The sequence below is a fragment of the Staurois parvus genome, unplaced genomic scaffold (assembly GCF_062004578.1).
Source record: "Staurois parvus isolate SC_StPar_1 unplaced genomic scaffold, SC_StPar_1.0 ptg000085l, whole genome shotgun sequence".
Classification (NCBI taxonomy): Eukaryota; Metazoa; Chordata; class Amphibia; order Anura; family Ranidae; genus Staurois; species Staurois parvus.
Window position 1 is genome coordinate 667,527 of NW_028317881.1, and position 24,629 is coordinate 692,155.

Consider the following 24,629-nt stretch of genomic DNA (forward strand, 5'->3'; position numbering starts at 1 on the left):
CCTACGAAGTGCGTCAATCCTGTTTTTGAAGTGGTTTGGAATCTCGTGGGCAGTGAGTGAGGCGCTAGGTGGCGGTGCAGGTGGAGAAAGTAGAGGGTTAAGAGTAGCGAAGAGCCGACGTGGACTGGAAGAGAAGGTATTAATGAGAGTGACAAAGTAGGCTTGTTTAGCAGCGTGAAGGGAAGAAGTGTATGTTAAAAAGGCAGATTTAAAATGGGTGAACGCTTGGTGGGATTTGGTTTTACGCCATAATCGCTCCAGCGCCGACTGTGTCGTTTGAGGTGGTCAGTCTGCCAAGGTTGTAGCGGTCGGGGCCTGATGCTTCGTGTTAGGGGAGCAAGTGAGTCTAGAGCGGATGAAAGCGAGTTGTTTTAGACAGCAGTGGCCAGGTCAGAGCAGGACAGGGGATTGTTAACAGTAAGAGAGGCTTAAAAGGGGCATGGTTAAATAAAACAAAAGCCCTCTTGTACTCATAAAATATGCTTAGATTAATAAAACAAATTTCACTTTAAAAATATGAACTTAGCCTACCTCAAAAGTGGACAGTGTCAGTCAGTAGAGAAGTGGACAGTGTCAGTAGGGCAGTAGACGGTGTGTGAACAGTGTCAGTAGGGCAGTAGATGGCGTGTGGACAGTGTCAGTAGGGCAATGGGCAGTGTTTGGACAGAGTCAGTAGGGCAGTGGACAGTAGGGCATCGGACGGTATCAGTAGAGCAGTGAACAGTGTCAGTAAGGCAGTGGATGGTAACAGTAGAGCAGTGTATGGCGTCAATAGAACAGTGGAAGGTTTCAATGGGGTAGAGGTTATTGTCTGCATGGCAGAGGTTGGTGTCAGAAGGGTAGTGGACGGTACCAGCTGAGCAGAGCTTGGTGTCAGTAGGGTATCGGATGATATCGGTAGAGCAGTGGACAGTGTCACTAGGGCAGTGGATGGTATCATTAGAGCAGTTCATGGTGTCAATATAACAGTGGAAGGTGCCAGTACGGCAGAGGTTGGTGTCAGAGTGGAAGCTGGTGTCTGTAGGGCAGTGGACAGTATCAGTATGACAGAGGCTGGTGTCTGTAGGGCAGTGGACAGTGTCAGTAGTTTTTTATTTGTAATATTTTATTTCTGTATTATTTTCTTACAATTTTTTTAAAAACCCTGTTGGGGGGCTTTGGTGAAATATCAGGGGTCTACACAAACCCCAGATGTCTCACTTTTGGGAATTAAGATTTCCCAGTCCCTTTCTCTACAGCCTCAGCTGCACTGAATCACACTGCATCTCATCAAAGTTGTGCATGTTAGTTTGGAACCTCACTGCGATCCATTGATGGCAAATGCACTATGTTTGCAATCTGCATTTGGGGTGTTGTTAAGATTGCACGGACACCCACTGCAGATCGCAAGGGCAATGTGAATTGAATACGATGCGAGAAAACTGCATGCATCGTGGGTTTCCTGCACCACATTCTGTGAACTGAGGTTTAATGAACAAAGTGAGTGCTCGGTACACCCCAGCACACTTCTGTAACCCCCCAGAAAACCTCTGTATCCCCCCAGCACACCTCTGTAACCCCCCAGCAAACTTATGTGTCCCCCATAGCACATCTGTACCCCCAAAACTTCTGTTTCCCAGAGTACAATTCTACACCCCTCTGCACATTTCTGTACCCCCAGCAATGCTCAGTACTCCATCACATTTCTGTCCACCTAGTATACTTTTGTATTCCCCCGGACCCTTGCACACCCTTCACGCCTTTTTACCCCTCGGCACACTTCTCTACCTCCTAGTATGCCTCAGTACTTGCTAAGCACACTTCTATACCTCCCCGGCACACTTCTGTACCATTCCCTCATCAAATCTTGTCCCATCGCCACCCACGTCTGCCGCTTCCTATTGTATGTTGCTGCAGGTCCTCTGGTGCTGGCAGGCAAGGAGGGAAAACACACTGTGTGTAGCCTGATGAGGGCAGATCCCACATAGAAGGTCATCTGCTCAGGAAAGATGCCCTGTCCCTTCCTCGAATCTGAGTCTGTGAGGCAATACCTACAACCCGAAGGTCCTGAGCAACACAGCTGGGAGTGTACTATCAGTATGTCAACATCCCCCATAGTACTGCCTCTCCTGCTGGCTGGTGCAAGGCAGCAGAAGGAAAAGGAACATGGGGAGGAGGGGAGATGGGGGCAGCATTTGTTTGAACCGATGGGCTGTATTTTCTTCCTGCAGCCGCTGAAAGCAGATGGTAGGGAGAGGAGGAGAAGATGGCTTTTAGCAGCTGCAGGAGGATTCAACACTGCCGATCGGTTCTAGCAAATGCTGCCCTGCTGCCCCTCCTGTCCAGGTGTGACAGGCAGGCCACACGGCCCCCAGGAACACGGGGATGGTGGCGCCCCTCTTAATGTGGCACATGCCCCCCTCCCCAGTTTTGGCTCTAGCTGAAAGTATCTAGTAATTTTTCAAATGTCTCTGGTTAGTAACAATATAAAATTATTGATGTAAACAAATTAATGTAATGTGTTTTCTTTGCACAATATGCATTTAGACCTGTTTTTGTCACATTTAACCTCCAAGACTACATTGATGTGTATAGCTTTTCCAACTGAAGCTCAAAGACAGATGCAGTCAACCTCCAGCAAACTTGCAACACAGTGCACAGTAGGTGCATGGAACGCATAGTATGTAGCTAGTCATTCACACTCATGCTAAACTGGCATTAGGTTTATCAGCAACAAAAAATTAACAGATGCTGTGATTTTCAGTCAAGGAAATTGAACCGTAAAACCATTCATCTAAGTTTACGCTGAGAGTATGTTTAGGAAGTGTCAATCTGCCTGTGGTTTGGTTAATTGATAATTATGCTTTCAGGTAACAGCTAATTAAAGGCTAACTCCACCCAGCTGGGAATATCCCTGCATACCATTTTACAACAGCAGATTGATGATAAGGCGGACAGAAGTGTGCAAGCACTTCACAGCAGCAAATATTGAGAAATATAAATGTGTGTCAATTAACAAGAATTTTGACCCTCTACACCTCACCAAAATATCTTGGGCATACTTTATCAACCTGTCTTTATCAAAACATTTGCAGTTCCATTACAACTAATGAGTCTTAGAACTATAAAAGAAATTAACATTTGGAGAAAGAAGTCCAACTGTTTACAGCCAAACAATGAAGACAGTTCTTATTAGACACTTTAATGAACTACATTTTTGTTGCTGAGTGGCAAAGGTTGACCATCTGAGTCAGACTTCAGATGATAGCTAAATTTCTAGCCAAGTCATTGCTGGTGCTGGATTTGACTGTTAAAGGTACACATTTCCAATTATCAAATATATAACCACATCTACACATTAATATATTGTTCTGTGGTTTGAGCATGAATGCAAGGCAAAATACAAACATGTGTTATCCCTTAGGAGTGTGATTCATGTCATACAAACTGACAGATGTGAATCAGAATGGGATATATTCACCTTCATGTGTTCACATACAGCTGCTGTCAAGTTAAGGGGCTTGTTCAAGGATGTTATAATTCAGTTTGCAGACTGTTGAGTAGATTTTTTGATACTTTCAATTCTGTTGATTTAAATTAGATCTAGAAGCACATCTGCAAACTGAATAAGCCTGAAAAAGACCAAGCAGCCGCCAGTGACTCATGTATGAATTAATCATGTGCTGCCATATCACAAACCCCTTTGTCAGACTCCTGGAAAAAATGTTTATTCATTGTATTGTTACTATCATTTTGCATTGAGATATGAAAATAGACCTATCACTGAGAAAAAAGTTTGTTATGGCACAATATATGAGCTGAGGAAAAACTAAAATCTACCTGTTAAAACGTTTTTGTTAAAACATTTTCTTTTCTTTATCCAGTTAGTCCCATGTAAGCAAAACAAACCAGTTTTATGAATGACCTAAAACAAAGCTCTTGCTCAAAACTTAACAAAAGACCATATCACAGGGATTCTATACCTATTTCAATACTATGACTGAACCTACAACCCTGTATATATATATATATATATATATATATATATATAAAATATATTTTATATGATTTGTGACAAACCAATACAACTTATTTTTTTTCAATATTTAAGTATCCATCTTTGATGATTATGAGAACTACATTCAAAAAGGAATGATTAATATTTAAAAATTGTGATCAAGATGTCTGAATCACCAAATCCAGGTTCTCATATATTTTACATTATATACAGCATACTTGATCTCAAGGATATGGAAACTGGTTTTCTCAGCTTTTCTACACATAACAAAAGGATACTTAACATTTTGACCCTTTTGTTCAATGTCTGCCTTTTTTGGAGACTGGTTAAAGTGGAACTTCACTCTTTCAATCAACATTTCCAGACCTAGGCAAATGATGTCATACATCCCAAGAGTCTTGAGGGGAGGAGAGGTTTTCTCAGCTAAGCACACCCTCCTGCCTGCATGCCTATGCGAACGACAGATGGATTCTAGGAAGTAAATGCTACATAAATTATCTACCCTTACTCAAGATGGCCATGGCCAGAATTGCTAGGGGGTGTTTTTCTCAGAAAAATAAAGCATGGAGACATGGATGGATGGGCAAGTTTGCTTTGAATTGTAAAAATGAATTAAACAGAATTTTTGGTTTGTGGTGCTCAGAGGCCGTGTAGTTCCACTTAAAGGCCAATTTTTATCATATTAAATTAAATTGATCATTCATTGTTTAAAAATTAAAAACACATTTTCTGTCTATTAAAAAACATGAATTCTGATATTAAATTCCAGTTTTCCTCCATCAACACATCATATGATCAAAAAAAGCAATGCCTGGCTTTTCTTAGAACCCAAAGGAATGGTTCAGAAGAACAAAGAATTTAAGTAGCACTAAGACATGTACCTGTTGCAGAAAATTATACAACATAACACAAGATAAGGGGGCATCTGCTTTTCTAAAGGAAAAACATTTCTAAAGTTCAAAAAAGTCTTCTGCACTTTGAAGAGAATGCATGAGGAAATGTGCAATATGTAAAACAATTCACCTAGACAGCAGCATCAATCTTTTCAAGCTATTGCTTATACAAAACAACAAATATGCATATTTTGGCTTCACATTTTAGTAGAGATTTCAATTTGTTCGACACATGAAGCTTAAAATGTAGAGCACAGCCATCCATAGTACACAACCACAAATATTCTCTTAGAGACCTACCTTCAATAATATGTATTAGGCTGGTTTGCTATGAGCAACTGTGCATCATCATTACTATGTTGGAAAAAGCCCCTCCAAGGGGTCCCATACCAAATCCAATACCACCTGTACCTTTGGATATTTCTGTTATTTCAGTGAGAAGACATCTCCAGCACTGCAATATATACACCAGTCTGTCCTCACTCTATCCACAAACACAATTTTTTTAACATTAAAAATTAAAGTGAAAACAGAAAGTGTGATCAGTACACATGAAATACAGTACATGGGGTGAACTGCTATTAGTTCCCATATTTCCTTCTTTCCCAGGCTCAATAGTAGCAAAATAAGATGCCATGACACGGTTTTTTCACTGGCTCCTTCTAATCTGTAATGTTTTCCCAAAATAAGATTGGTCGCGTTCCTTTTCAGTGAAATTACTGATAGGAAGTCAGGCATGTGTAAATATTTTCAATACACTCCAATTAAAAGTTGAACTGTACCCACTTTGCTGAATTAAGTTATCCATTGCCAGTCGGAGTCCATCTGCCAGCACTACTATCCTTTCCTCATTGTTTCCTGGGTACCACTCTGAGAACTGGGTGTCTGCTTTTGATGTAACTCATGCATGTAGGAGTTGCATTGTTCTTAAGAATCAGCTGCATCCCTGGGATTGTACAGATGCTGGGGATGAGCCAGAGTGTAAACTGCTCTGCACATATGCAACAAGAACTGCACACTGCTAAAAACTGCTAGGAGAGGGGGGTAAAAAGGTTTTTTTTTCAAATTATTTATTTAACAAAAAGGCAGTTTCAGTAACAGAGAGACTTCAATAGATAGTAGAATTTTATGCTTCAAGTGAGAAATAATTATGATGGTGAGGAAAAAAAAATATAGGGATGTGTTGATGTGTCCTACTGGTGAGCATCACCAAGCACTCTCAATCAGCAGACTGTACATCAAAGAGGGCTTTGTAAGCTTCAGAGTAGACAAACATGTTCTACAATGTCCAGGTTTTTGAATACCTCTCATGTTTATGCTGTGTGGTAAGCACCAGATCTTCCATTTGATGTAGTTCTTCTACCCTGCAGAGCCAGAGGCCTATGGTCGGTGGCTGCGGGCATTTCCAAGTAAGGGAAATGCATGATGAGGAGATGGTGAATTATAGATTGCTTATAAATTTTAGCTGGGATCTTTGAGACATGAAGGAGAAAGGCGGCTGGCTCTTCCGAGACCACATGGTCTGTGAATCTTTGGACAATCTTCTGAACCTCTTTCCAAGAATGGTCAAGCTTGGGATAGGACCACAAGATGTGCAACAGTGCCCCCCATTCCTCCTGGCATTGAAAGCAACAATCAGTAGAATTTGGAAAGAATTTATGTAGAAGAGATGGTGTATGATACCGTGTCACAATTAGTTGGTCTCCTGGACTCCTGTATAGATCGTGGAATTTAGAGCAAACAGGATAATATTGTTCTGTTGTTCCAAAGTAAAAGTACGGTGCAGGTCTGCTTCCAATTTCGCAATACAAGGCAGTCGGTAGTTCTCTGGTGGTGCTGCCAATACAGCATACACTTTCACAAGCACGTGGACTAGAGCCCCTTGGTCGAAGCAATATTTTTGAAAGTAGTGGATGGAAGTTAAAGTTATGTGGAGACGGCAAGGAGTTTAAAAAGTGGTGTAACTGTAAGGCCTTTCAAAAGTCTAGAAATTAACCCTTAGGGCTCATTAATGAATGCAGGGATGGCCAACTGTCCCCCATCAAAAGGGTTTTTTTTTTTAAACATAAGAAACATGTTTTATCCCCTAGCAATTAAAGAAAAAGAGACAAAGTGTTGATGGACTTTTATTTGCCTCAGAACCACTTCACTCCCCATAAAAATCTATAGAAATGCAAAGTTCACTGAAATTCCAATACAACTGCACCTGCTATGAATTCTGTATGATTTCAGAAGCATCTCAAATGATGTCAAAGAATGTTGCATTTGTCAATCGAAGTTCATTGGCTTAGGCCTGGTCTTAAATTAATATGTTTCATAGGCTTTTCATAGTCATTCATGGGCTGGATACCGTAGTGCTTGCCCTTCCAGGAAGCATACCCACATAGACTGAAAGAATTCCAGTAACACCCTGATTGGCTTCGAGTTTTGGCTTTCTTTCACCTAGTCCCACTGTCCTACTGTGTAGGGGATTATAGGATGATGATATGAAGATAAATTCATATACACACACCAGTGAAATAAAAAAAAATCATGTTATGTATTGGTTTTAATGTATATTTAACTGCATTATTATTTTTTATGTGTTTAACATACAGAATCAACCTTTAAATCCCAACACTAGCTAAGTCTGTTAGGGAAGGGTTAGAACCTATGTTGTTTCCTAAATGGAAAAATAGTGGAATAAAAGACTTGTCTAGAGATAACAACAGAAGCATTTCAGTAGTAAAGGGAAACCTCTGTGAGATTTAATTGCTGTGTCCTGACTTGGAAAACTTCTCCACATATCTGACTTCTGATTACAGAAGCTCAGAAGGTGAACAAATGGCAAATATCTCTAATTGGAACAGAGATAGTAATGAAAACCATTTTTAGTAGTGAGCACAAAGGTTAGAACCTATGTGAGTTTTTTTTTCTTATGCAATCTCTGCCTTCCTGTCCAGTTGAACCATGCTTCCATAATTTCTTGTACTGCTGTCACATGCATAAAAAAATATGGAGAAAGTCTCCTCAATGGAATCAAGCTTTAATGACTTCAGTAGGCTGAAGAGATGTTATAATTACATTTCTAAATATTAACAATGATTCTCTAACATCCATTAAACTTTAAGGAGGTAAAGGCTCGGTTTTGCACAGAACAGCCCCATTCCTTCTCTTCTCTGGTCTCTCCCGCTTCTGGCCCCTCCCCCTTGCACTTGTGTCTGCTCGCTTTCGAGCCACCTCTGTGCGGCTATGAGACACACAGAGCATGGCTCAGACCCGCTTTTCCCCACTGTGATTGTCTCAGCCAATGAGGAAAGAGAGACCCGAGAGAGCCGCTGCTCTTGTGCACATCATTGGATTGAGATGGGACTCAAGTAAGTATTAGGGGGGCTGTGGGGGGGATCAGCACACTGAAGATTTTTATTGTCATGCATAGAATTAAAAAGGTAAAAAACCTTCAGCCTTTGGAACCACTTTAAATTACATTTCATTAGACCCCCTCAGATAAGATCCATAAAATATTCAGAAGGTAACCAAAACTGGCAGAAGCTTTAGAAATCAAAATATTTAATTGATAAGTGGAATATAGGTCTCCTTAACCCCCTGCACTTTAGAAACAACCTGTACTAAGTCTGGTCTGGAGTTAGGGCTTATTCCCTCTTCTTTGGTCATGAGGCTACAAAACAATCTCATAAAACATATTATAGTATCTACCAGACCAGAAATTGCACAGCTTTCTGAAAAGTTCATACACAAGACTTTTACACAATTATTGAAAGTCTTTCAAAATTTCTGTTCCCAGTACCATAGAACCTAGCAGGTAAGAGGATGCAGCCTTCAAGGACAATTTTATTTTGTCTAAAGAAAAATGGTTAGACCTATTTTTCTGTCGTGTACTTGTGATTAAAATCAGAGCAACAACCTACATCTGTTCCTTTTTATCTGTCAAAAAAGACAAGTCACCTGTCACCCACCTTTCCATTTTCCTTAAGTATTTATTTATAAACTTACTCCTAGACAAAGCTGACTTCTTTTTGTGTTCACAAAATGTTTATGTAATTCCTAATGACAAGGCTGGTGAAACTACCAGCCAGGTTTAAATGGTGGCATACAGCCATATAATGAGTATGTGTTATGTTACATTAATCTTCCCATTGTCATACTCTGTGTAAAATATGTCAAACAGATATATAGCAATGCCTGAATTGTATTGACTTTACCAATAATTACAAGTTATATCAATCACTATAAACTGTGTGTAACAGATGAGCGTATGTTAACAGTAACAAGGAAATGGATGACATACCTGGATACAAGTTCCAGTGCAATCTTTGCACAGGCTACATGACAAAGCCCATCTGCTTGGAGGGATGTGTGAAATCTTCGTAATAGGCTCCATCTTTTCTGGACATCCAATGCTTACCTGAATAAGGGCAAATAAATGTTTGTCACTTGAAATGGTCTTATTAATACACATTGCCCTACACATTGATTTAGTCATGTCAGCATTAACAAATCACATTGTTATTTACAGCAAAAAAAAACACATTTCTTCCAGAAAAAAAATCTCCTAAATGTAAGCAGTTTCACAAGTCTGGAGTACATGGACTTTGGCTACCTATAAACATAGTCGAAGTTGCTTGTCAATAGGCACTGCTTTTATTTAGATAGACTCAATGAGCTAACAGGACCAGCAAAGCAAAAATGTCAGCATTGCCTCTTCACCTATTGAATGCCTCAGTCTATATAAAATGCCTAGTGATTCAATATAAGCTGGCAGAGCAGGAGTTGGGGGTGTTCCTCCACTGATAGATTCCTGGATTGCCCTCCTGGTCTAAAGGGCTTAGTTCCAAAAGGGGTGGGCTTTAGTGTCGATTTGGACCAGACTTACAATTGTGTACAGAACAAGCCTAGAATTCGGGGATGTTACATATACATGAACAATTTTTTCTCTGTTCACTGAATAGGTTGAAGAGTAAATGTAAGGAAATAATTCAAGTAGAAGCACAGCCAGAGCTTTGCTGGCTGTATTTCTCCTGTAGATCACAGGAGTGCAATTCATTCTGCACTCCTGTGACCCATTTTCAGTTGAAGGTGTGCTAAAGCCTGCTGATGTTACTCAGTCGGTCCAGGCTAAGGAAAGATTCTGACTTTGAAGTCAAGATCCACCCCAGAGTCTGTAGTGGCACCTGGCTCAGCATCTCAGCGATCCGCTGTGAGCCTGAGCCAGCCGCACCCTCCGCCTCCACAGGCCAGGTCATGTGATCATTGAGTTTTCACCCTTAGAGCCAGCGTGGGACAGAAGCAGCATAGGACCAATGCTGCATCCACCTAGGTAGGTATGATGTTAAAAACAAAAAAAAACCAAAAACATACTTTTAATGCATGCACACATTTAAAACAACTATCATTCCAGTAAACACATACTATATTTTGTCTTACTTCAGGTATCCATAAGGCACAGCTGACATGGACCCACTTAGTCCCACTTCTTGTAGGTTTCAAAGCTCCTCCTCTCTTTGGGCATAGTAAACATTTAGCTTGAGCGCCCAGGGCACAAGATCGGCACAGCCAATTTCCTGTGGGAACTTTTAAGATTCCATAACAAGCCTGAAGAAAAAAATAAAAAAATAAACACCACCATTTTAACTGGAGCTATGATATAAACCAAAATGAATGTAACCACTGACAACAATAGTACACCAAGCTAAACATGTTTAATAATACCATTGTTGTTTTGTAATAATTACATTTCTTAATTCTTAATAATTAAAATTCTTCAGCAATATTGATGACATTTTAATCACTAGGGTAACTTTTATATATATTTATGGTATTGTACATTCCCTTCTGCTATTTTTAAATAGGTCACTTTAGGTTAATAAACCTAAAATGTATGGGTAATCTTAACAACATTCTTTATGTTATGCCATGAAATCTTTCATTTAGAAACATAAATATCTAATACATATGGAATTTTCAGTTTTTCACTTAAATGGATACTTAACTGTAAAAAGCGAATATTTATCATGAATTATTATAAGGCATACTCCAGTTATATTTTAAAAAAATACTAACTTATGTGAAATTCATATGTGAAATGTCAGTTGGCCTTGACATCTATTTTTATGGTATAAATTGTAAAAATGCTACATAAATTGGTAAAATACTGCAAGAATAACTGCATTGATCATATGAGGTAATCACTTTTGTGAACTAACAAAACTTGTATTTCTTCATCAGTTTTTTCCTGGATATGTATGTACCATCGCTGCTATAAGAAACATAGTTTAAGTGATCAGGAGGTACAGTACATTTACAGTCTCTGGGACTAAAAAGGAGTTGCCATGTTACATTAATCTGTGGTTTTTGACCATACTTATAAAGTAGTTGTGTATTACCCTGTCACTCTTCACAGCAATGGATATATGATGTATAATCAAAACTCCAACTGAAGAGTTGGCCACATATACTAAATCCTCGGGGGGCATTGCTAGGTATTAGAATTGTGACAGCTCCCGAGGGCATCTGGAAGAGGGGGAGCAGGCATAGAGTGCATTTCATCTTATGGTGGGTGTGGTCAAATTGTGATAACAGTAGGAAGGACTTAAAGGGGCATGGTTAAATAAAACCTGAGCCTACTCACTGCATATACAGCATAAAGTTGCCACAATCCTTGTGCTAAAAAATGCCTTAACCATTTCCAGTCCGGACGCTTTTACCCCCTTCCTGTCCAGGCCAATTTTCAGCTTTCAGTGCTATCACACTTTGAATGACAATTGCGCGGTCATGAAACACTGTACCCATATGAATTTTTTAGCATTTTTTGAAACAGATAAAGCTTTATTTTGGTGGTATTTATTCATCACTGGGATTTTTATTTTTTTTTGTATGTAAATGAAAAAGTCCAAAAATTTAGAAAAAAAGTGTTTTTCTTATAACATTTTTCAAATAAATAGTATTTCATCATAAATCTTGGCCAAAATTTATTCCATTATCTTTTTAGTAAAACAAAAAAAAAACAAAAACCCAAATTAGTTTATAACCAAAAATTATAATTTTTAAACATTTTTTTTTACATTTTTTAAAATTTTATATTATTTATGTTTTTTTTTTTTAACATACTGTCACCCTACAGTGACAGTATGTTAAAACTGTGTAAAAAACTTTTTTTTTTACACTGATTGCTTTTACACCCATAAAGGCTGTAAAAGCAATAATTTCTCCTCTCTAGCTTTCTTGCAGCCATTGAGAACTACTGTGTGAGTTGTGATTGGTCACAGCTTGTCACATGGTACAAGGCTGTTGTGAATAGCCTTGTACCATGTGACCTCTGTGATTATTCACAGATTTCACACGTAGTAAGCAATGATGTCAGAAGTGACATCTTGCTTACAACTCTGCATGTGATCACTGATTGGCCAATCAGTGATCACATGATTGGGACCTCGCACAGAGGTCCCGTCCGACGATTAGTATTCCACTGTGTCCGGAGGACACAGCGGGCACCGGATCATGGTGCTGCGCGCTCACAGGGAGCATGCACAAGCAGGGTGCAGGGAGGCCATTTATAAAGGGCCACTCGACTCTGCAATGCCACTGTCCGGCCGTTTATATACAACGGCCAGACGGGAAGTGGTTAATTACTGTGCCTCAAGCAAAATCCTTACAGACTTGCATAAACATCAGCATACTCAAGATTATGGAAACTATGGAGGTCAAGAGCTTGTAAAGGCACAAATTGTACTAGTCAGGAGTAAGTAACAAGCAGTGCAGGAATCAAGCATACGTAACACACAAAGTGCAGGGGACAGTAGGTAACGCACAGAGTGCAGGCATCACAAGTACTGTATGTAATGGGAAGAGTAGGGGTTAAGAATGCAGAATGCACACAATGCAGGAATCAGGAGTGTTAACCACAGGCAGTATAGGGATCCGGAGTATGTAACACACAAAATTCTGTGGTCAGAAGTGTGTATCATAGAGTGTAGTGATCGGGAGTATATAACACACATAACAAAGTGAATTGCATAGCGTGTAGGGGTCATATCCACCTCAGAACGCATCTCACCCCCCCCCTTCCAGTGCACATCATTCCCCTCTACCCCCACAGTAAACTTCTCTCCTCCCCAAGCCCAAGTCCACTCACCAAGCCTCAGACACTGCAGCCCTTACTTTAAAGGTGAAAGGAACTGTTCACTTTCCAGTACCTCTTATGGACTAACCATAATTTATCCCTTCTTGATGAATTAAAAAAACTCTGATTACAGCAAAATAAAATCTGATTTGTTAAATGGTTAGTGTATTTGCAGTCACTCAAGAGACTGTATTTACTAAATATTGGATGCCACAAGGTTCTAATTACCGTAGTTTTCGTTCCATAAGACGCACCTGACTATAAGACGCACCCTAGGTTTTAGAGGCAGAAAACAGGAAAAAAAAAATTCTGAACTAATGGACTGCAAACATAGTAGAGGAGATGACCAGAGACTGCGGACACAGTACAGGGGATGACCAGAGACTGCGGACAGTACAGGAGATGACCAGAGACTGCGGACAGTACAGGGATGACCAGAGACTGCGGACACAGTACAGGAGATGACCAGAGACTGCAGACAGCACAGGGATGACCAGAGACTGCGGACAGCACAGGGATGACCAGAGACTGCGGACAATACAGGAGATGACTGCTGACCTTTGGGGAGGGAGGGGGAGCGGGTACCTGAATTTGACAGGTACCCGCTCTTACTTCCGCAGAGTTTTTTTTTTATCTTACCTGTTCCTCTACCCAGCCGTGCGCTGTCTTCCCGGCTTCTGTAGTGTGGGCGCTCGGCGGACAGCCGGATGCCCAGTGCGCATGTGCGAGAAGCGCTGCGCTTTGTGATTGGTCCGGCGGCTTCTGGGATCTGTCGTGTCCCAGGTACCGCCTTACCATTCACAAAGAGCACTGCTTCTTGCGCATGCGCACTGTGGACCCGGCTGTCACGCACACTACAGAAGCCGGGAAGACAGCGCGCCGCTGGATAGAGGGACAGGTAAGGTCCCACTGCAGAGCTGAGCGGGCCGGTCCGGTATTCTGACACGGCGTCGGTGGAAATACCGGACCGGCCACTCTATATTCGCTCCATAAGACGCACTGACATTTTCCCCCCTTTTTTGGGGGAAAAAAAGTGCGTCTTATGGAGCGAAAAATACGGTACCATTCTGCTGATGATGTCACAGCGGCTAAGAGGCCTTTTGCATACCCTGCACACTTTCATTTGCCATCCCTTGACAGAAGCAATAAGGAGGTCTCACAGCTATCAAGTGGCCATAACCACAAGCAGCAGCTGTTAAACTTCCCTACACTAAAGCCACAAGCCTTCAACATTTACAGCATCCTATAATTAAGTTCCCAACTATTTAGGCCCCCTAAACTAAAGTCCCTAACCGTTAAAATCCCCTAAACCTGCTCAAACTAAAGTTCTCAAAACAAAACCTTTGGCAATTAAAAACCCCAGCCCCTAAAGCCTCTTAAAACTATAGCTCCCAACCCTTACACCCGACCTAAAACTATAGCTCATAACCATCCTTTAAAGAGTAACTCCACTTTCTTTGAGAAAAAAAAAAAAAACATTCCCCTCTGGGTGATCGATGTACATGACAAGGATTTTAACACACTTTGTTGCAGATTCCTACCTTTTATAATTTTGAAGAAAGAGCTGTTTGTCTGTGTTCATGTGGAAAGTGAATCTAATAGCAATGGTTTCATAGCTATCAATCAGCTGCTGCACTTGCAGGGCTCTAATGAGGAAATTGCAGGCTCTGCATCCCTTTAGACATGATTTCCTACTGGGAGTATCTCACCAAAAATGACATTTTTGTTGCAGGAGATGCAAAAATTAGACTTGTGTCTCAGTGCAGACTTTTGGGAAAATCAGTAAGCCAATTACTGAAGCAGGAATTTTCAGGGGGCATTCTGTACACCATCTGTGTACAGACCACCTTCGGGTAGTCATATTGCAGTGCATTTTACCGAAAATTACAGCACTGCAGATAGAAAAAGCAACGTAATTTTTAATAACATTCAATTACAATATGACTTGAGTCGTAATTGTATACACTACATGATTTATTTTTGTTTGCAATTTTTTTTTCCCCAGGAGAGTGGAGTTACCCTTTAACTAAAGACACCTATATTAAATCTAATACACAAAGTTCCCAACCCTTAAATCAACCTTTCCTAACTTAAAAGCACATACTTTTTTACTAGAGTAACTAAAGTTGCTGGAGTTAAAGTGTCGCTTAAGGCAAAGCTCTTTTTTTCATTTTGGATAGAGTAAGGGAGGGTTATAAATCCTGACAGGCAGTGTTTTTTTTTTTGCCATCTATATCCCATTAGGGAGAATTCCCATCACCTCCTGTCCCATTGCCAAAACAGGAAGTCAGAGGAAATCCCTCCAAAGTGAGGGAATACCAGGTGGTACCAAGGTCACAAGAACTAGTATTCCCATTGGAAAAGTTTCCCTCCACTCCGATGTCAACCCAAAATTTGGGATTTTCTTTTACTTTCACTTTTTATTAAAATGGTAAACAAGACAAACAGAGAGAGTGAATCTCCCTAATGGGAATAAAGACAGCAATACAGCCCGACAAAAGTTCTAATCCCTCTCCACTCTATCCAAAACATAAAAAAAAGGATTTGCCTTTAGTGACACTTTAATACGTTCTAAAAATACAAAGCATGTACAGAAAAAAAAAAAAAAAGAGGATTTTGCCTTTCATCATCCTATGGGGTCTTCTCTATCCATTGTTACAAGTGGTTAAGAAAAAATACAAAGGCAAGTGTAGAGAGGACAGTAAGGGAAAAAAAAAGAGAAGTAGAAAAGAAGAAGAAAGCAAATACAATCATGTGTGTGTGATTATATGTTTATTTTAGTAGGTGTCATACTATCCTGTTTTACTTATATTCAAAGGTTATCCAAAATAGATCTAAACTACATTTCCAGTGACTCAATCACACCTATCATTACTACATTTTGTGAATAATCGCTGGATGGAAAAAAACAGCTCCCGAAATCGTATGCTGCAGAAGTAGTATATAGAAGCAATTAATTACAAATGACTGCACAATGCTCCAGTTGTATATGATTGATCGCTACTACATGTTACTTGTGTAGGTTACTCATTAAGAAACCATTTGTTCCATCTGTTAAATGGGGGTTATTATTAACAATTAAAATGAAACTATAATCATTTTTAGTTCATTTTATGCTACCTTTTTGGGTATATACTGTTTAAATTGATGTATTTTACTGTATACTTTTATATGCATATAATTTCTGTTTTGTAAATAAATAATTAAAGCAGATGTTTACAAATAGCTAATTTTACATAGATACATTGGTCCAGCTTTGGGCAATGTAAGTAGGTATGTGGAATCACCGTGGAAGCTGAAAATCATTGTAGAAGGCATTGCTACTAAAGTGATTGCTGCTGGCTTCTGGGTCCTGTGCCAGGCAGCTGCCCTGCTGCATTGTGAACACAGGAGGTTGCCCGCTCGGCAAGGCTACATATCAGAGAACACTGTCTTTTCCTTACTGAATGCAAAGTGTCCCCTGACTGGAAGATGTGGTCAGTATACATTCTCTTTAATCCATAGTTATTTGAGTAGCATGATTGATCTACTAAAATCACCAGTGTTGCTTATGCGTAAGAAGGATGCTATCAGGAAGAGGAAGAGATGTGTCAATTCCTCACTGCTGAAAAGGGATTCTGACCCATGTGAAAGGGGTCTAACAGCTTGCTGCCTTTTATACATGTGTACACATGGACAATGAATAAAAAGTAAAAACACTAGGAAACACACCTAAAAAAAGGAAGGGGCTATCTACTATGTCTCACATTAACAGATTAATTTGCATGAAAAAAGTTGATAAAGGGTCTATTTATAAAACATTTGTTGGATACACCATTTCCTGGAAGCTGATGGTAATAGATGAATTCCTATGATCATCTGTTCCAGTGGCCAAAAATAGATGTTTCAGAAAACTATACTGCATTTAGGCCACTGGATGGAGCTGACAATCATAGGAATTCATCTATTACAGAAAATATGGGGAAAATGTGTCCAGCCTACATCAATGTGCGTGCCATTCCTTCTATGAATGTTTTATAAACAGACCCTTTGTCGTGCCTGCATATTTGTAGCTTTAAACAAAATCTGCAAGATTACTTGATAAAGTACAGCAGAAAAAGCTTTGACGGTGTGCAGCAATGCACTCAATCAGAATATCAAACTAGAGAGCAAACCTAGGCAACAAATGAAACTAATAAGTAAACTATGAATTCTATTAAGTAACACTGTAGCTATACTAAAATCAGAACCCTCACTAAATCTACCTTCACACAATTCCCTTTCGCTAGAATTAAGAAAAGCTTTAGAGAATCACAATGGGTTACTTCTTGGAGTCTGTGCAGTGTAACTTCCCCTCCTGCTCTGCCTCCTGCTCTGACAATCACAGTCAAACCTTCAATGCATGTTAAATGTGATCATGTTATTTCACTTATTTTTTTTTAAATAAATTTTTTTTTTGCATGTCAGAGAGCAATGAAGCAGCATGCATTCTTTTACACATCATTTTACCACTTAAGGATGATTAGTGCAATATAGTATAAAAAGCTCCCTGTAGGCAGGTCAAAGTTTAATTTTTGGTTCTCACTGGAGGTAATCTTTTTTGATACTCATTTGGTTTCTAGGTTACTGTACTGCCTTCTGGACTTTGTACATGTATGTCTGTAAAAGCCATACATTTTCCCTTGCTTAAAAGTAATAAATAGGATGTCCAGGCTTAAATTTCATAATCTGCTATACATCTCAAACAACATTTCAAGCAGTAATACTAGAAAACTATTAATACAATAAATGACATTAACTGAAACCAGCAAGTTTTAAAATAAATTATTTACCAGTGCATTTTGTGTTGCCATTCATATTTAATGGCGAAGGCCATTTTCACCTCATTTTTTATTTTCGCACATGATTTATTTGGTTTATTTATGCAATCATATTAGACTGCTGCTTTCACCACAACAGCAGCACCTGCCACCGCTTTTAAAACATTAATCACTTTAATGGGTAAGGCATTACAGATCCTAATAAATTTGGAGGTTTTTAATTTGTGATATTGCACCTTAAATACATATGTACAACTACAACCCAATGAAAGACCAGTGTCTCACCACTGATCTGATGAGTAAATTATGGGTGATTAGATGATTTTATTGCAGTCCCAACACTAGGAAAATCACACTCCAGAAGATGGTCAGAGAATGGCACATATATGACTTTAACATCCCAGTCAATGTTCACACCTCTGCCACCTCCCAACTACTCAACCTAACCCTTCCTCTTTTAACCTAACACAATGGTCACAATCCACCACCCACTCCAATGGCAACACCCTTGACCTTGTATTCACCCACCTATGCACTCCCTGTAACCTCTCTAACACCCCTTTTCCTCTCTCTGATCACAACTTTATCAGCTTCACACTCTCCCTGCCCCCTACCTCCCATGCCTCCAACCAGCAAACCGTTACCTGTAGAAACCTCCACCACCTCAGCCCTGACCTTCTTCACTCTACTACTGAGTGCCTCTATGATAACATTGCACCCCTGTCCTGCCCAGACCTGGCCACAAATGCCTACAACAACTATCAATCATCCTCCCTGGATGCTCTTGCTCCTCTCTCTACACGTAGAACCAAGCCTCGCCTGTCACAACCCTGGCAAACAGATGACACCAGAAGTCTCAAGAGACGCAGCAGCACTCTTAAGCGAGCATGGCGTAAAACTAAATCCCTGAAAGACTTTACCCTCTACAAATCCGCTCTTCTCAAATACAACTCCAGCCTCCACGCTGCTAATCAAACCTACTACAACACTCTCATCAAAACCCTCTCATCCAATCCTCGTCAACTCTTCTCTATCCTTAATTCCTTACTCCACCCCCCACTGCCTCCACCCACCAACTTACTTACTGCACAGGAGATTGCCAGTCATTTCAAGAAGATCAACACAATTCATGATGAGATCCCCAGTGTCAAGCTTCCTCCTCTAACCAACATACCAGGCCCAACACCACACTCAACACTCTCCTCCTTCGACCCTGTTACCACTGAGGAAGTTACCGAACTCATTTCCAAGGCCCACTTTACCACCTGTCCCCTGGATCCTGTCCCGTCACGACAGTTGCAGCCTCCTTCCTGCTCTATCCTAAACTCTCTAACCCACATCTTCAACCTCTCACTCTCCATGGGCACCTTTCCCTCCCCGCTCAAACATGCACTGGTTACCCCTATTCTCAAAAAACCTTCACTGGACCCCACCGGTTTGAATAACTTAAGACCCATCTCCCTGCTCCCATTTGCCTCCAAGCTTCTCGAGCGCCTTGTTCACAACCGTATAAACTGCTACCTCACCGACAACAATCTTCTTGATCCCCTGCAGTCTGGCTTCCGCCCACAACATTCCACAGAAACTGCTCTACTAAAACTCACTAACGACCTACTAACTCCTAAAACCAATGGCCATTACTCCATACTCATACTCCTTGACCTTTCCGCTGCCTTTGACACAGTCGACCACCTGCTCCTCCTCAGTAAACTCCACTCCATTGGCCTCCGTGACTCTGCTCTCTCCTGGTTCTCCTCTTACCTTTCTCAGCTCACTTTCAGTGTCACATACAACTCCTCCTCCTCCGCTTCTCTTCCTCTTTCTGTTGGGGTACCCCAAGGTTCCATCCTTGGGCCTCTTCTTTTCTCTCTCTACACCTTCTCCCTGGGCCAACTGATCACCTCCCACGGCTCACAATATCACCTCTATGCTGATGACACCCAGATCTATCTCTCCACTCCCCAGTTCACCCCCTCAATCTCTTCACATATCACAAATCTACTAAGTGACATATCAGCATGGATGTCACACCACTACCTTAAACTCAATCTTTCCAAAACCGAGCTTGTATTATTTCCTCCTCCCCGATCCCCCACTCATAACTTTACCATTAAGATCAACAGCACAATCATTGGTCCTTCCCCTCATGCCAAGGTGCTAGGCGTAATCCTAGACTCTGACCTCTTCTTTGGGCCTCACATCCAATCACTGGCTAAATCCTGCCGCCTCAACCTCCGGAACATCTCCAAAATCTGCCCCTTTCTGACCAATGACACCACAAAACAACTTATCCATGCCCTGGTTTTATCCCACCTTGACTACTGCAACTCCCTCCTCACTGGTCTACCGTTACACAAGCTATCCCCTCTTCAGTCTAATATGAATGCTGCTGCTAGACTCATACACCTTACCAACCGATCAGCGACTGCTGCCCCTCTCTGCCAATCCCTTCACTGGCTTCCACTAACCGAACGTATAAAATTCAAAATACTAACCACAGCTTACAAAGCCATCCACAACACTGCCCCTAGCTACATCGCCAACCTCATCCGCAGATACCGCCCAAATCGCCCACTCCGCTCCTCCCAAGATATCTTCCTCTCTAGCTCCCTCATCACCTCCTCCCACGCTAGCCTCCAGGACTACTCCAGAGCCTCCCCCATCTTCTGGAACTCCCTACCACACTCTGTCTGGTCAGCCCCCACCCTGTCTGCCTTTAGGCGATCTTTGAAAACTCAATTATTCAGGGAAGCCTACCCCACCTCCACCTAAGAACTGTACTTGAATCACCTCCACCAGATCATCCCCTGCAGTTATCACCTTTTGTATCACCGCCCCTTTCTTTAGATTGTAAGCTCTGTGAGCAGGGCCCTCATATTCTTTCTGTACTGAAATGTATTTTAATTGTACTGTCTCCCTTATATTGTAAAGCGCTGCGCAAACTGTTGGCGCTATATAAATCCTGTATAATAATAATATTATATCACAAGGTGGTGAATTTCCTATCCTCCCTCACAATTCTGCTACAAGATTATGTAATGAAGGGGTTCATTTCCTTTTCTAAATATGAAAGGGAAAGCTTGGTATATGCTTGCAGAAATTTTCCAACAAGTTGTAAAGTCTCAGTGTTTATAGCACTTGTAATGCTATCCTCTATTGATGTTCCACTTCACTAGCATCACAAAGTATTCTTAACTCATTGGCACCGACAATATGCAAACATGCAGCCTCTCAGCAGCTGGGTCATGACACCGAGAGGACACATATTTGCGCACCCAATGTACACAAACGTGCCAAGAGTGCGCACTGCATGTTTCCGGCACATTTATTAGCGCCTCACGGAAAGGTCCTGATCGCTACTTGTGATTGAGAGCTTTCCAATCATTTGACCACTGTAACAGCCAATCACATTGGTCACATGACCCTAAACCCCACCCGCCTCCCAGCGTCACAAACCTCTTAAAGGGCACGGAAGCGCTGGCGCCAAGGGGGTAAATAAAACATTTATAAGTTAAAATATTTGTTTTGCGTAGCGTAAAGAATAGTTAGAACCTCCATCATTTCTTTTTTGCTGTGTCCAATTGGGGAGGTTTCCCTTCACTTCATGTCCCCAAGATACAACCAGAAATAAAGGGAAATCTCCCTAAAGTGGGAGAAATCCCATCTTAAGTAGGAGTTTACTTGAAGATGTCCACTCTACTACTCTAGTGACAACTGATGCAAGAAAAGAAGGCCAGGTAGTGGTGGTCATACAAATCTTAGAAACAGATTGTAAGCTCGAAAGAGCAGGGCCCTCGAACCTCTCTTTTACTGTTTTGTTACTGTATTGTCTCATGTACTGCCTCCCACTTTATTGTACAGCGCTGAGCAAACATTTTGCCGCTATATAAATACTGTATAATAATAATAATCTCTCACTGACTTAGTAGAGTGAGCTTTAACAGGAAAACATGGAGCTTTGTCCTTAAAGTGTTACTAAACCCAGGACCCTGAATTCACTATATATGGTCTCTCACAGTACACACAACATGGAAGTACAATTATTTTAGTAAATATAAACTGCTAAATACCTTTTCTCATCAGCAGTTAGAGCAGTCCTGTGACTTCTATCAGTGTCCAGCAGAGCACATGGTAAAGCTTGTTGGAGGAGTTTTCATTTTGCGCTAGGAGGATGCAGAACCCCTGACCTCTGTCTGGACAGTGCTGATTGGCCCTGTGCTGATTACATGCACTCTCCCAATAAAAGAAAACAACTCCCTAGCAATACACACCAAACTGAGTATGTGCAGAGTGACTTCACTCAATATGTCTTATCAGGAGAAAAGAGGTGGACACTGGAAAAAGGTGAGGATCAGAGAAGTCAGGATTAAGCAGCCTTTTTACACAATGCAGAGGATTAAACCCTTAAGTTCCACCGTGAGTATAACAAGCATGCTTTACTGCATGTACAGACTGATTTTACTTTTGAGGGTTTAGTAACACTTTAAGTCCATAAGCCTAAACAATGATCTGTCTGAACCATTAAAAAAATGGTTACAGGGACCTTCAGGAATGAAAAAAAGAGAGCCGGTCTTTCTAAAAGAATCAGTGGTCGAGAGGCAAATTTATACAGCATGAAATCCACCCAGGCAGTGCCCAGAATTTTTTTTCTGATGTACTGTAGCCAGACAGAAGGATGGAGATATCCTGGTTCAGGTGAAAAACTTAAACCACCTTATAAAGAAAAAGGCTCAAAGGCTCCAATACTAACTTACCAAAAAATGTTCTTTACAAGATAACTTGGGTGATTGGAGAGGAGTGCCCGATGTCCAAAAAAAGTCTCACTATATTCATTTTATAGTTGTTGATTGAAGATAAAAGTATGCAAGTAGAGTCAACATGTTTCATGGGGAATTGCTTCCCCCTTCTTCGGGGCTATATTTTGTGGAGACTGGTTTGACTCTGAGAGGGTTAAATATATTTGATAAGCAGCTCTACAGTATGCCTGCCTTGTGGAGCAGAGACAGCAGCACCAGTCTAGCGCGGTCTTCCACTCAAACTTCTTTACGGGATAAGGCCACCAATTCAGACACACAGCTTGCAGAGTTGCACCACATTTAGATCTCACGGAAATGTAGGAGGTTGTACAGGAGAAGCCACAGAAGGGACAATCTGTACAAAAGTTTGGTCAAAGAATAAGAGGCTAGCGGCCTTTGGAAAAAGGACTGCAAGGGCTGACATTTGTCCCTTGATGATATTCAAGGCCAGATGCTTATCCAGACTTAACTGCAAAAAGTCAGGATTCATTCAACTATTAGGATGAAACTTTCTTAGCTTGGGCCAAGTGATGTAAGCCTAATATGTGCGATGGAAGACCTTATGGGAGGCAGATTTCCTAGCTTTTAATAGCATGAGATTTACTGAATCAGAATGACCCCCGTCCCTTAGGACCTGGGGTTAAACAGCCATGGGATAATAGATGAGAGGTAGGGGATCTGGCCAGTTTAGAACAGTCCAAAGGGTTTCCACCACAAGTTGTCTATTGCAATCCTGTGAAGTAGATGGAAAAGAAATTTCAGAAGGAAAAGTGTAAATCATCTGTACAGAGCCCACTAAGCTATAAGAGCATTCAGGATCTTTGCAACTGAAGATGAACCTGTCTAGTTTGTTGGCGATCCTGGAGGTTCACATCCAGCATCCCCCACGTGACACATCCTGAAACACCTCTGGGTGTAGGGGCCAAACCCCTGGGTCCAGATGCTGTTGACTCAAGTAGCCTACCTGCCAATTGTTCCTGTGAATGAAGGCAGACATATTTGAAGTCCTATAACAGATAATCAGCACCCTGAACTGATGAAATAGATAATGGAATTTACCGAAATCCTATCAGCAACATAACACAAACATTTTGAGAGAGCAATGGGTCTATACTAGATCGTCAGATCAGAGTGCAGGCTTTCTGTCATTACTGGATTTATACAGTGCCACCCTTCAGCTGCACACTCACCTATTCAACAAGGGGTAAGTAAAACTAAAGTACATTATGGTATGATGTGTTTATATTTGAAGTCCAGCCTGGGTGGCAACCATGGCTCCCTCCATAGATAGAGTATGTTATCCACAGGATAGCCAGGTGAAAAAGGAAAGCTTGAAAAAAGAACCCTAAACCAGACACCTCATCTAAGAGCTGATAGCTGAAATATATTTAATTCTTTATTTTTGAGTTTAGATATCCTATAAATACTCTGAGCAACCAATCACCATTTACCTGGCACTGGTGTGAATTCAGTTAAGTTCTCATTAGTTTCCACAGGTTACTTTACTTTGAACTTAGCTGTTTGCTTTGTTTACTGGGTAACAATGACAGCTGGTTTCTTCTTTGTGATTTTTTTTTTACATCCCACATCAGCACAAATAAAAAAAATATAGTATAATATATACACTATATTGCCAAAAGTATAGGGACGCCTGCCTTCATAAACACATAAACTTTAATGGCATCCCAGTTTTAGTCCATAGGGTTCAATATTGAGTTGGCCCACCCTTTGCAGCTATAACAGTTTCAACTCTTCTGAGAAGGCTGTCCACAAGGTTTAGAAGTGTGTCTATGGGAATGTTTGACCATTCCTCCAGAAACACATTTGTGAGGTCAGGCACTGATGACGGACAAGAAGGCCTGGCTAGCAGTCTCTGCTCTAATTCATCCCAAAGGTGTTCTATCGGGTTGAGGTCAGGGCTCTGTGCAGGCCAGTCAGGTTCCTCCACCCCAAACTCGCTCATCCATGTCTTTATGGACCTTGCTTTGTGCACTGGTGCGCAGTCATGTTGGAACAGGAAGGGGC

At 41.0% G+C, this 24,629-nt stretch overlaps 1 protein-coding gene across 2 annotated transcripts in view; it reads right to left on the reverse strand.

The window, feature by feature from the left end:
- The window catches only part of JADE2 (jade family PHD finger 2), a 479,241-nt gene that overhangs the window by 135,189 nt on the left and 319,423 nt on the right, over positions 1 to 24,629 (reverse strand). For both annotated transcript variants that reach the window (XM_089669946.1, XM_089669945.1), the window contains 2 exons: positions 10,315 to 10,482; positions 9,179 to 9,295 (listed from right to left, as the gene is read on the reverse strand). In XM_089669946.1, the coding sequence (XP_089526072.1) occupies positions 9,179 to 9,295; positions 10,315 to 10,482 (285 nt within the window). The remainder of the gene's footprint in view (positions 1 to 9,178; positions 9,296 to 10,314; positions 10,483 to 24,629) is intronic.